Source organism: Homalodisca vitripennis, chromosome 7, assembly GCF_021130785.1.
Source record: "Homalodisca vitripennis isolate AUS2020 chromosome 7, UT_GWSS_2.1, whole genome shotgun sequence".
Lineage (NCBI taxonomy): Eukaryota > Metazoa > Arthropoda > Insecta > Hemiptera > Cicadellidae > Homalodisca > Homalodisca vitripennis.
The window spans coordinates 137,002,795-137,017,401 of record NC_060213.1 but is presented as its reverse complement, the minus strand read 5'-3'; the positions used below and the strand labels follow the sequence as shown (position 1 = coordinate 137,017,401).

The following is a 14,607-nucleotide window of genomic DNA, read 5'->3' as shown; positions in this document are numbered from 1 at the left end:
AAAAAAAACTAACACAACGTTTTAAATCCTCTCACTCGGAAGAATTCAAAATCATTAGTTTCCTTCATTCACATGACTAAATTGTAGGAATAAAATGAAAACGGTGAAACCAGCCAATCTTTTCAAGTTCGCGGTAAAGCGAGTGGACGTCAAAGGGACGGCCCCGATGGCGTCCAGGGCACTGGAACTGGCGACAAAGATGGGGTTTCTAACAAGAGACTCGCAGGGGTTCTACAGGCTCCAGACGCCGAAGAAGCTGCGGGCGGTTGTGGTCAGAGCGAGGAAGGCTATGGTGAGGAGGAAGGAGCAAAAGCGCAGAGGGAGAAGAAGGAAGGGCAGAAAGGGGAGGTCCATGAGCAGACATGGGGCTCGCAGGAGGAGACGTGGAATCCCATCCAGGTTGCTGAGGTACCGGAAGAGGATGGCTGAAAAATTCAGGAGAGCAACGGACCTACTCAAATCCTCTCCAACCAACTTCTCTAAGAGGACATTAAAACGTAGTGCAATAAAATAAGTAACTTGTGAACTACTATATTTCTTTAAACACGCTGTCAATCGACATAAATAGTTATGTTGTTACTTTATTTATATTGCTGATAATTAGACACACAGTACTCTCAAAGTCTCGTAAAAACAAAACAAAAAAATGGCACACAGGATTCCAAAACCTGTTTACAGTATAAAATTTAGTTGCATGGGCGAGACAAAAGGACCATTAAACGCAAGGAACACAAAGAAAGGCAAGAAGGGGTGTCACAGAAAAGTAAAAAACAGCACACCATTGTTGGTCCGAAGACCATCTGCATTGGGATTAAGCCAATAATACATCGGGAACCTCATTTCTTTATAGGGCAATTAATAGAGGCAACATACATTAAATTGGCAGACCAATCAATCAGTTAACCGTCAGTCGAGGTTATGCCGCTTTGGTTGCCAATCCTGAAAAATTAACTAACAAGAAAACCAAAAGTATGAAACAGATAAGATATTTGTAATAAACCAATACGGAGTCACAATATGGTTTTAAGAAGTTCGTCTAGCATGAACCAATAATAAAAATGGGCTCACTCCTGCTCACTTCCTTTTTTTGCCGTCATCTTGTTTCTACCGTGACGATCCCCATTTGCTATTGGCCTCTGGTCAGTCGTAGGTGGCTGGTCGACGAATGCTGACCTATTGTAGCCTGTATTCTGTAGTTCAGTTTTGATGATTAGTTTTGTGTTTAATTTTTATTAAATGCATGTTTTACAGTTAGTGTAGTTGACACACAACCTGGTGGTTGTGATTCCTGACTTAGGCGTGTCAGAACGCTATGGTATGATATGTTTATTTTAGTCTAGTTTATAATTATGTGTTAGGTTAGTTATTTACCTGAAGAACAGATCAGATTACAGTTCTCGAAACGTAGTGTTACTGATTTTTTGTATCACTGAACGATGGCAAATGTCCGGAAAAATCCTGTTTCCTTCACAAAATACCACCATTTTACTTCTTACCATTGGTAATCGAACACCAACGATTTTCAAACTAAAGGGGTTAGCTCCTGAATAGTCAGTTTCAGCCGTCCTTCTGGCAAACAGACGCTGAACAGATATATAATTAAAGAATTACACTGATATACATGCTGCTGTGAGGAAACGAAGACAAAGTTTTACGAGCACATCAAGTGAATCAAACCACGAGGTTAACAAAGAAAATTGATGATTTTTATGAAAATTTAAATATGGACCAAAATGGAAACCAACTGAATTACTGAAAGAAGACGTAAACGTTGCAGGAAAGATACTTCAAATAGGAACACATCCAGGCCAGAGAGTTTTGTCTGGAAAATTGGTCAGAGGGGAGCAGGAATAGGGCTGGAAGACATTTCTGACGAAAGAAAGAAACCCATTCGGAAAGTTTGGCCACAAGGGCCAAATCATCAAAACAGCGATCGAACACATATGTGAAGATTAAAAATAAACTATCACTTTGAAACAGCACGTGAAACACGACAAATCCCCCAAATTTAGGAGAACGTAAAAAAACAAAGTTCTGTACTATATTTGTTCCCAATGCTCTGTGCGGCAATGCATGACAAGACTATTTTAACCCAACACCCCTGTTCACTTCATAATTTTATTATTGTAATAATAAAGTTATTGTAAATGCAGTTACCGCGGGCTTCGCACACGACTTCATTTCGAAAATCAGGGACACCATGAGTATATGACACTTTTTAAATGACCCTGAAGGCAAAAAGAGAAACTGGTTTATAAGAACCTCTAAAACCTCGAATTTATCTTTAGTATTTCATGATATTGTATTGAATAGGCCCAACGACTTCATTAACAATGGTCTCTTTTAGGCCAGTTTCTAAAGGGAAACTAAAGTACAAGTCCTGATATTTCAGTTAACACACTTCATGTAATAAATTATATCATTTTACTGTAGTTGATTTAAATCCCAGATTTGACAGATGAATAAGTACAAACATTTACTATCACATGTTTAAATGTGTATTTATTATTATTCTTCACCCAACGGGTGATAAAGCACACATATTATCTGCAAAGTCCATAAATATAATGGATAATAATGGGGTGTCACGAGAATTTTCAAGACCAGTGGAGCGAAATCCGAAAAGATTTTGTCAAACAAAAAACAACTTTGGATGGACTGACCACTTTTGCAAGTAATGTGTGTCAGGGGACTACAAAACAAAACAGGTTTCTTACCGGAGTCTATCTATAATAGGCTACTGTTGATACCAGTCTGGCTGCACTGGACACAGATAACACTGCACTAGTCAACATTACAACTGAAATACTTTCATTTAAAACCATCTTCTTCTTTAAACTAGTAAACAATTTCTTTCAAAAACTCTTCCTTCTCAACAGAAAACTAACACATTTACAAGCAAAATACGTATTTATCATTGGTAGTTACGTATTAATTTATTAGTTTGTTTCTAATTTATTTATCTAGTACATTATTAATAGAGCAGCTAAAATAATGAAAACACTGGGAAAAATATGTTTAATTGTAAAATGAACTACAAAGCTCATGCATTTTAAAATTGATACAAATTTATAATGTCCATTAATATCTTTATTTTGTAAGGAAATTTATTATACAAATTCGACCTTTTATAAAAAAGACTGCTTCAACATGGACCTGGAGTTCTGAACATTCACCGGTGTAAACTTTTGCTACTGTAATTTAGGTCCGTTATTTCTAAATTACCACGTCTAATGTAAAAAGCCTAAGAAGATAAGATATAAAAAAATTGCAATGGTAAAATTTTTAACGGAAATAAAATAGGAATGGAGCTACCTCGTATTATTTTACGCGACATTATTCTTATTAAATGATTTTGTATGACCTTTAGCCTTCTATTAAGTCTTTAAGAGTCCCTTCCCTAGTAATTGAAGCCTTGACTCGACCATAGCAAAATTATAGCGTTCTAAACAACATTGTACCGTAAAAATTTCGAAAAAATAACATGTTCTTGTAGTCGAGTTAATTTTGTTTGGCAAGACCGTTGTATATTTTCCCAATTTAATTTTCAATATACAATGACTTCTAGGTAGTATTTAAGAGTGTCTTATTTTGCAATTTATTTACAATAACATGAGTCTCCTTTCTTAGTACAGTTACTATATGAAACTTGAAATCAGAATAAAAGTGTTAAAATCAAAATATACATAATTTGTTTTCCAACGTTAACTAACAATTTATTTAATTTACACCAGCTTCTCCAAATTAAAAGATCCTAATTAATTTCGTTCCTATAACAATTGCATATTTATTTGGAAGTTGAAAAAAACAAAGTCATCAGCGAATATGTCTTCCCAGTAAAATTTTATCTAATACACTGTTAATAAAAATCAAGAACAAGATGGCATAGATGATACTGCCTTGCGGCATACCTGTCTTTACAACCAGTGGGCGCACTGACACTATGGCCTACACATACTCACTGCTTCATACCAGTGAGGAATATAATACGGAACCACCACGATCTCTCCGCGCCGCCTCAATTTTCAATAATTATATATTGTGATCCACCAAATCAAAGGATTTTTAAAAATATATGAAAAATCCAGTACATTTTGTACCTTCATTTAAGCTAGAGTATATCACGTCTTTAATATTAATAAGGGCATCTTCTGTAGATCTACCATTCCTGGAACCGGTTCTTACTAGAAAACTGAATACCATTCAAATAACTAAGTAATCTTATTTTCATTAATGTCTCAAATATTTAAGAAAAAACTGAAAACCATCTAATTAGATGGACATTGCCAAAAAGATAATGAACTTAAATGATATCTTGGGGTGAGCCTAATTGTTCCAATGTTCTTTAGAATTTTGCCTATGAACTTAGTCATTTAATAAAACATTAAAATTGACTGCTCTTCACGTTGATCTCGACACACACGTGGCGTCAGCATCTTGGCTCGAAATTGCAGCTGTAATCGCAACAAGGGAGATTAAAATACTAGAAGTCTAGAACACGAATACTGAAGGTACTCGAAGCTGAACAAGAACTTGGTCTCGAAGTTGTACTCAAAGTACTGAACTGAAACGGACCTAAAACAAAATCGCGATGCTATTAACCATTTATCGAGACTTATAATCACGACAACGTAGTCTCGTCAGAAGGGCATCACCACAACTAATATCTGTATTAATCTGACAAATAAAAAAAATCATCGTACGTAAGTTACTTTACTATTTACAAATTTACTTTAATTACATTCAAAAATAGATGTCACTCGTGAAAGGGCTAACTTATAATACGAAAAATGTAAATTTTACCTACGGACAAGGCGCGCGAGGAGTTGCTCAACAGCAATATCTTCAGCTACAAATTTCAAGAGAGAAAGAAATTACTTCGCGTGCCAATTAGGTTATTATTCCGCCAAGAATTTAGTTCTAAGAACAGAGAAAAATGATACTAACCAGTAACTAGTAATTGGGTTGCGAAATAATATATATATATATATATATATATATATATATATATATATATATATATATATATATATATATTTATTTATTTATTTATATATACTAGGACTTATTAAGGTTTTGGTGAATATTGTATATCATTATAAAGTTCGTCGATCCTGGGATTCTTTGTTTGCATTCTCAGGCAACTAATAGAATTAAATATTAAATTTTCAATTAATTAATAATTTTATTTAAATACTATAAATCCTACTCTTTCCCTGCTTAATTTACTATGACTCATACTATACTGTGTATTATACTCTGAATTACGTTCCCAGCAGGTCTTGTGGTGAAGCCGGCAAACATCCGAATTTGGATCCACGACCGGGATCTGGGTCGACTGCGTGACGTCATCTGGGAGGGCTATGGCGACAAGCTACGTACCGAGACCAGTCAGCACCCGTCGGTGAAACAGTTCCTGGCAGGTGTTCCCTACGTCATGGTGCGTTCCTGGAAACTAATCTGCGACTGTTTACTTTTCTCAGAAGTGTTGGACCCACTTTGTCAGTTTTACATTTTAATAATGTTATTGAGAGATTTACGTAGGTATACATTGTTAGGACATGCAAAAAATAGAGTTCCTTGAGAAATAAAAAAAAATAAATAACTAAATTTTGTGAAAATAATTTCAGAAAACACAGAAAGACCATTATTGTCTTATTGGTGTTTTATAACTACCTATTATTCTGTGAGTTAAACATTAAATCAAGCATGAACCAGTTTGAAATTTGGTTTTTAAAGATTTTTTGCAAATTTCAAATACTATGCTTTGTAAGGAGATTCGTTTAAAGTGGTTGAATCGTTTTTTGGTTTGTAAAATATTTTTTATGTTAAATTCAAACCCTTTAGTACAACTTTCCCTAATAAAAAAATAGGAAAATCTTTTTTGGTCAGCAAAGTGAAATTATGGGCTTTTAAAGTAGGCATTTTAAGTCATTTTTTTTAATTAGGCCCAAATGAAAATGGCTGATAAGATTTTTAAAGTATGAACATCCGATATTTCTTTTGTGAATTACATGTTTCTTATTCATTTATGAGCATTATGTTATTTTAATTCAATATACTGTAACAGAATAACACGTTTTTATTATTTTATATTTTTTCTGAAGGAAATTCAATTTCTTCATGTGTAAAAAACATTACACTCATTGCAGTTACAGGTCATGTACATACAATAGCAATTCCACATGTGAATCTTCAAAAGTTATGTTGACTTTTTATTTCAGGTGGAATGATCATAATTTTTTTCTATTACGAGTGCTTGTTTCGCGCCAGACTAATGTAGGAAGAAATCATGATTTATATTTACGTTTTAAGTCACATACGTTTTTATATTTATGTGTTATATTCATACTTGTGTATACATAACATATACGGTGCAAATACAGGGCATTAACAGGTTAACGCCGTAAATAATGAAAATTAAGAACTATTTTGATTTTAAATATATTTCGTTAAAGTAATTTTAATTGTATCCTTTTTTTGAAAAAGGCTAAATAGATAAAACTACAAATTTTCAAATGTTTTACCAATTTTAAAAAATTACGAAAACTCGAAATATACTGTACTCATTTAGAAAAGATATTGTTCTCTGTTTTTATTTCATTTTATAAAACACTATTTTATTATAAAAATGGATGTTCAATAAAAGAAACAACTCTCATCCTCTCAATTTCCAAAACAGAATCCTTGATGACTCCAAAGATTTTTAATTATGCCAAAGTTTGTGTTCCATAGGGATTACTAAAACCTGACTGAACATGTAGGACTTTTCAATCAGTAAAAAAATCGCCCTCTTAAAATTTTAAAAATAGTTGAGGAATTCTGAAGAAGTACCTGGTATAAGTATCCTCAATAATCACAATACTAAATTTCATATATTTTCCAGTTTCTAAAGATATTCAAATGAACTAATCGTTGAACACTTTAATTAAACATTTAAAATTAACATTTTAATTAACATTTAAAATTTAATTAAAACATTAATCCTCTTGCAAACTTCTGTGATAAAGGGAACAATCAAGGACGTACACACGGCGGCAGTCAACAACGATCCGATCCTGCTGAGGAAGAGGACTGAAGATCCGGTTCCTCGGGAGATCCTTCTCGCAAAGGATAAGAATGGCTTAACGCCTCTCCACAAGGTGCGTCGAATTTCCCATTACTATCCTTAATGGAACCATCCTTTACTATACTAATGACTCTAACGCTTAATGCATTAGTTGTAAGCCTTATATAAAATATTTCTTTTTCATCTGGCCTAAAAATCCAATCAAATGTTTGTCTTAATGCAACGGCTAAGAGTCCTTCCGGGTCATTCGGAGGAATTAGTAAGAATTTTTTACAACTTAAACATTATTTATTTATTCTCATGAGATTTACATGTACGCAATATCTCAAATACCGTTCAAGATGCAAAACAAATGTTAGTAACTGAAACAAACACTAACATAACACTAGCATGTGTTCTAGTGTTCTATATGCATTCGAGAACACTTTTTGTTGTTCTCTGGGACTGTGCATAGAAATAATGGAGTTTTTGTGAAGTTTGAAAATCCGCCATATTGATAGGATATGGCATACCGAGATTGCAAACGTAGCTGAGATATTTATAAGTCAATGTTTTTACCCAGTTTCAAACTGTTTGGGCTTTTTATTGCGAATCCATCGTTCCTACAAGCCGCGTTCGTTACAGGGTGGTTCACGAAGATTTGCAAAAACTGTGGGAGCTCATTATACATATAAAGCTTTTCTACAAGTATTGTCAAAAATTTTGATCTGTTTCTTAGTGAAATAACAAAATTATTTTCTATTATTTTGTATAAAAGAAAACTCATAATTGCCCAATAATTTGAATGTTCTCACACGAGGCTTTCAACATATAAGGTGTCATAGGCAGGTGTTCTTGGATGTCGAAAGGCCTTGTGTGATAAAATTAAAATTATTGGAAATTGTCATTTTTCTTTTATAGAAAATAATAGAAAATAGTTTTTCCAATAAGAAGAGCTCCTCCTTTAATACAAGAAATTTATTGTTGGCCAAAGATGGAATAATGTTTTTATCACTCCATTGCTTTCATTTCATACTAACTTTCTCAAAAACTACTTAACTTACAGATCAGGGACCTGATTTATTCCATTTATCAGGTCAAAAACCGTAAGAAGCGTTCCTTAATCTAGCTTACCAGAATTTCAGCACGATCTCGTTTTACAAGGTGAGTTGAAATCCGGACGAAATCTTTCGCTATCCGTAATTCGCTAACCAAGCATTTCCGGACCCGTGATTATATAAACTTTTTCCATTAGTTTTACATTTAAAATGAGCTCCCACAGTTTCTGGATATCTTCGTGAATCACCCTGTATAGCATCTATAATTATAAATAACACATTTGAACGAAGGGTGGATTGGAATTTGAGGTTTATCTGTTCGGTGAAAGTATACAGAAAAGTTCGGTAAGTGCTACTATTAAAATTGCAATAGAGTAATTTTGTATATAAAATTTAACTAAAATTGCTAATATTAAATTGCTACATATAAAGACAACAAATTACGAGAAGGCTTTAACTCGCCTTACAGACGGCTGCTTATTATTGGGAATTCGTTAATTGTTTGAATAAAGCGATGCCGAAATACTTTAAGAAGGTTATTGTGTAATCACTGTTTTAAAACGATTTGACTATGATGTTAGGAAAGTTAGAAAGTCACGTATTTAATTGAGTGTACATCTTTATGAATATTGTACAAATAGTTTACAATAATAAAATTAATAAAATGATAATGAACTATTGATAAAAACTAAATGCCTTTACTGGTTTAAAACTACTGCTGGCGTGTTAAATTCCATTATAGGGTAAAATTTTATTCCAAAAGCTCACCGAATAAATACTCAAAGACAGTTGAGGCGTTCCTGAGGTACTATTACTTCCGGTCGTAAGGAGAGTCGTAGTGTTAAGGTCTTCTCGTAATCCAAGGAACAATACAAACACTCAGTAAAAGTGTATTATGTGCCTGCAACTCTTAAGAGTTTTAAAACTGCTCATGAAAACAAGGAAACCGTCTTTGTGATTGTTTATAAACAAGGTTACAAAAGTATATTTAGTTTTTGAACGGTAATACCTTCTGCTATCAGTGAGAGCTGCGGCAGATTGATGGTGACGAACGAAAACATCCCTTGATATAGTCATAGTAGCCTACCTTATCATATAACAGAATAAAATTCTAGAAAGTTGACCACAAATTGTTGAAAAACAACGTTTTACAGTGTTTAGGGTTTATAGGAATAGTTTAAGAGTTGTGGGCGCATAAAAGATATTGACCCTGAGTCTCTTTACCTTTGCATGATAAAATCTTCTTGTATCTTTGTTTCCGTGCGATGTTGTTTTTGTTCACGAATTATGTTATATTAGGTTATCGTGAGACATTGACCACTGTTTCCATGGTGATAGATTTGTTGCATTACTTTATGATGCATCAAATTTTAAAATACTTCTGTTTCATTAGATCATGGAAAATGTCTGACGTGTTTTAGGAATGCGTCTTTAGAAATCTAATATCAAATTTCAAATTGATGGCGCAAAATAAATCATGTATAGAAATTGGTACAGTATTCAGAAATGTTGTTCATTTTTTAATACAGAATGCTTCTCATGAAGCATTTTTCATTAGGTTACCTTTTGTAAGTCTCAATTTGTTGACTGAAAATTTATGAATTGTACCTTGAAAAATTCCAAAATGTACAATTTAGCGTCAATGTTCACGTTATAAGATTAGTGCTGTATGTTCTTTAAGTTTAAGTATTACTACTGTTTTTATAACGTTAGATTATATTTCTTAACTTTCTTTTTCTGTACTGTAAAGAAATTACGAAATACTGACGAAAATAGTTATTTTATTTAAGAAATATGTTTGAATCCACACCCATTAATTTAGCCTCCATACTAGTGTTGATGTGGTGTGTGTAGAGTAGGGGGGTGGTGGTGTTGGGGGGTCCCACCCCCCTTGTCTATGCCGCTCCGTCCAACGCGACATAGTGTAGCGGTCATCCTATCTGTTTGGGCATTCATTACCGCTCCCAGGGATGTTACATGACGGCGCCACACATTCCAGGAGTGTGCTTTTTGGTCGATTGGTTCAAGGCCGTTTCAGCAAAACCGTCAAGTTTCAGTGGTTTCAAAGATGCTCCTCTTGAAAGAGCGCTTTTACTTTTAGAAGTTGAGGCAAAGAAGATGGAAAACTTGGTGAACCTCGGACGGAGTCCTCTCTTCTCGAACCTCTCCTGTGGAACTCTCGAAGAAGCTGGAAGAGCTCCTTGATGTTCCTCGAAGACTTTACGAACTCCTTTAGGTTGAAGTTGGTCCGAAGTGTTTGAAACTGTTCTCTCTGGGCTGTTAACCTTTCTGATACAAGAGGCCCTGAAGGTTGGCGAGATAACTTCTCAAAGCCTTCTGTTCTCGGCTAGTACTGGAGTCGGTGCTTTCGAAAACCTTCTAGTTCGACTGGCCTTTGGTGCTTCCTCTTACACCAAAGGAACTTCCCGGGCAGGAAACAGACCCTCCTCGACGACTTTCGGAACCTTGATGTAGTTGGTCCGAAGTGGTTTCTGTTGAAGCGTCCGAGGTTGTCTTGTCTTTGAAGGTGTTCTTACTGGGCTGTTACAAGAGGCCCTGAAGGTTGGTGAGAAAACTTCTCAAAGCCTTCTGTTCTCGGCTTGTTCTGGAGACGGTGCTTTCGAAAAACTTCTAGTTCGCCTCGAGTTTAGTACTTCCTCTTACACCAAAGGAACTTCCTGGGCTGAGTGGAAGGAACTTTCTTCTTTTCCCTCTGTGCCGAACTAAAGGAAGAAGAACGCCTCTTAAGATTTACCTTCTGAACTTCTTTTTAAACTTCCTTTTCGATTAACTTTGGAGCTTTGTTTGTAGAATGCGGAGATACCTTGAACACGTCTGACTCGCAGAAATCTTTTTGTAAAAAGACGCCTGGTTTCCACAGAAATGGCTAACAATAAAGATTTTAAATGTTATTATGTTCATATGGTAACAAATGAATAATGAAATAAATCAAAAGATCTCTTTGTAATCTAATTGACATGAATTCACATGTATTATGTGTAATCCAATACATTATTATATCATTTTCTACTTTAAACTTTTTTTTAAATTATACAAACTTTAGTTAACTACATACTATAGCCGTGATAAGCTGCCTTGCTTATGCTTTAAAGTGGAAAATTGCTCTTATTTTGATAGAATAATAGCTGGCAATCACGAAATTGCCTTGGAGCTTTTTTGAAGTTCAGCTGTCTGAGCAAAGTTTAACACAGAGCGATTTACCATATTAAATACTCACTATGTTCCTGATGGTATATTTCAAAACTTTTATTGGAATAAATTGAAATGTTATAGAACTGAGTGGGTACCGTAGCATAAGAATTATAATGTATTATTTGCTTAATGTGCCTGCGTGTATAAATATTGCATTATTTATTTTAATATATTCCTTAGTTAAGTTCCTTATTCACCAAGCATGGTAGTATGATAATACTACCTTATCGCATATAATAAACAATACCTTCCAAATATGAAAGTCTGCTCGAATATACAGCTCTATCTTTACATTAACCCATCATTTGCAATGTGAATCTCATAAACTTTAGCCCAATAGCCAATTTGTTCTATAGGAACAAAAACTGGCTTTTCTTGAAATCGATCGAGGAATTTTCCCTGAGAAATAAATTGATCGTCAGTCGCTTAGTTTTGGCTGGAGGTCGAAATGGAAGGGTTGCAAAAGGGTTCTATATATTCTATGATATTTTTTCTCGCATATCTTTTAGCTTGACACTTTAAAAACCAAGTGACAGACACGAGAATCATCGTACGCTAACCATGCAGCACCTTAAAGTGGAGACTTTCGGTCTCCTTATCTAGTTAACTGACGGTTGATGCACTTCCCAGCTACGACACTAAGTCTTCTTGCAACATCGAAAACACAGCATGTTGAACGATGCAGAGGAGACCAATTAAGAGCATCTTTACTGATCCTTCCGTAGCTGTATTTTTCTTTTTCGTTTGACGAATTTGATGTTCACAAATCGTAAATGTAATAGAAACCAGTGTAATTAACAGTATTTACTCTTAACAACAATACACGGTACATACCGAGATTCATCCATTATATGGAATTAAAAAAATTGAAATATTTTTGATGTACAATTCATAGATTATAACTACCTTGAGTATAAAAAACTAGAACAATTTTTCGTTTGATCACTTCAAATACAGATGTTTAAAGTAGGTAGTGCAAGCTATTTTGTAATCAAGCGCCAAAAATCGGTGGTATTTTACAATACGTAACTGAATTTTAGCTTCAGTTTTAAAACATAGTACATTTAAATGATGACATATTTCAATACTATACCACATTTTTATTATGATATTTATATTGACACTATATTGAATGCTTATATGGGGGTAACATGGATAGACTAGATAAATTAATTCTCTTCAGTGTGTGAACTACAACACTATTTAATACATCGAGACTCAAGTACGATTCTCTGTTTTAAATTTGTTTTTGACGACGGAAGGATTGTTTAGGAAACAGTATTTATTTTCTGGACATTTGCCATCGTTCAATAATACTACGTTTCAAGATCTGCAATATGATCACTTCTTCAGGTAAATAACTAACCTAACACATAATTACAAACTAGGCTAAAATAAACAAATCATACCAGAGTGTTGTGACACACGTAAGTCAGGAATCACAACCGCCATGTTGTGCGTCAACTTCACTAACGCTAAAACTTGCACTTAATAAAAAAAACAAAACACAACAATAATTATTAAAACTGAACTACAGAATACAGGTCAACATACGTCTGCATTGGTCGACCAACCACCTCCGACTGACCAGAGGCCAATAGCAAGTACAAGTGGGTACAAGCGTACAGCGTTTATCGCAAGATAACCGGATCAAACAACGTCGAGTGTGGCTGCTGCTTGGATCGGTGACCGCTGAGCGATCTTGTCCTTGCAAGCAGCCCGCCTGTCCGGCCATTGGTGGTGGTTCGGAAGTCACCTCTATGCCGTTGGTCCCCATGTTGTGTTAGATAGAGCTTCTTAGCCTTTACTTCGCCTGGTAAAAGACATCTTTACTTTACTGTAGGGTATTCTCGTCAACTATTTGTTACCAATACTTTTCAAACATTCCCACCAATTTTATGATTTTATCTTAATTTTGATTTTATATTTAAATTCATCCTGATTTAAATACATAGTACAGAGTGAAAATTGATTACCCCGCCCCTTCAACCGTCCATTTAAATTATCCAAATCAAATAAGAAACATGAAAATGGGTTTATTGCAGGACTTAACGTTTGTTTTAATTAAATTATATTTGTCCTTTGCCATTAAAGAGGACAATCTAAACCTACCTTGAAATTTTTTGTAGAAAGGATCAAAAAATTGTCAAACAAACTTGAGCTACTCTAATAGACGTTCCTAAAGCGCAAGATTTTCCTTCGTTGTTCAAAGCTTAGAAAAGAACACTGAATAATTCCACTTTATAGGCTCATAACCATATTTTTAATTTTCAAAATGTTTCTGCAGGCAGCAGGGTTGGGCCACGAGGAGGTGATAAGGGCCATTCTGTCCTCCTGCCCTGAGGCTTTGTCCAGGACAGATCGAGAGGGCAGGACTGCTCTTCATTACGCGGCGGCAGCCAAGGGAAGTGGAACCTCTTACGACACCCTCTTAGAATATGGGGCTGAAGAGAATATTCTGGATAAGGTAATTAGTGACTAATAAACATAGAGATAGTTTGTAAAAAAGACCTTTATTCAAGAGGGTAGCACACTTTTCAATCTCAATTATTTGGTGATAGCATTAAATTTGCATTTTGGAATGCCGATGGCCGTGCAGTCCAAGGTTACGAGATATTACATGTAATTACTATGTACTCTGCTACAACATACAAAAATCATAAGAATTATTGAGTCGAATATAAAAAAAAACATTTGTAATACGTAAGTAGTAAGCAAAATTATTAAATAACTCTACACAAATATCCAGAGATATGGAATCAGTGGATTTGGATTATAGATAAATGCTTAGTATGGGAGTGCCGACTCTAACGTTGGACTTTGAGTCTGAGTTAGAGATAGCACGGGTTCAAATCCTGTCTGTGACCAAATCATTGTGACACCCAGCAGGGATCACTTCTGGCTGGTTTATACCCTTCAGTTGAACCCACCACTGGGTACAGCAAAAACCGATGGGTCACTTCAATCTGGGTAACCTTATGGATGTCCACGAGCAGCACATCACTAACCGCATATGTCGAGATTCTGGGGTTCATGGGCAATTCGATAGGTCTAGTCTACTGTGGGAGATGACTGTTGGAGTTGGTGGGGGTTGTTCCCTAACCTCAGAGGTTCTTGGTAATCTCACCAAGGGTATGCCACCCCCTGGCTATTTTGACTAGAGAGGCTGGTTCAGAGCTGGCCTCCCCTTCTTCCATGGGGACATGACTTTGAGATGTAGTGCCCTAATTCTTCCTCATGGATCTCGATAGGAGGCGGCCCCTACTCCCTAACCTTACCCATCCTGAA

The 14,607-nt window shown here is 35.1% G+C and overlaps 1 protein-coding gene across 1 annotated transcript in view; it reads left to right on the top strand.

Moving 5' to 3' along the window:
* LOC124366903 overlaps positions 1–14,607 on the top strand; it is a 77,777-nt gene that overhangs the window by 23,418 nt on the left and 39,752 nt on the right. The window contains exons 5-8 of the mRNA XM_046823502.1: positions 128–424; positions 5,280–5,440; positions 7,011–7,142; positions 13,607–13,786. Coding sequence (XP_046679458.1) covers positions 128–424; positions 5,280–5,440; positions 7,011–7,142; positions 13,607–13,786 — 770 coding nt within the window. The remainder of the gene's footprint in view (positions 1–127; positions 425–5,279; positions 5,441–7,010; positions 7,143–13,606; positions 13,787–14,607) is intronic.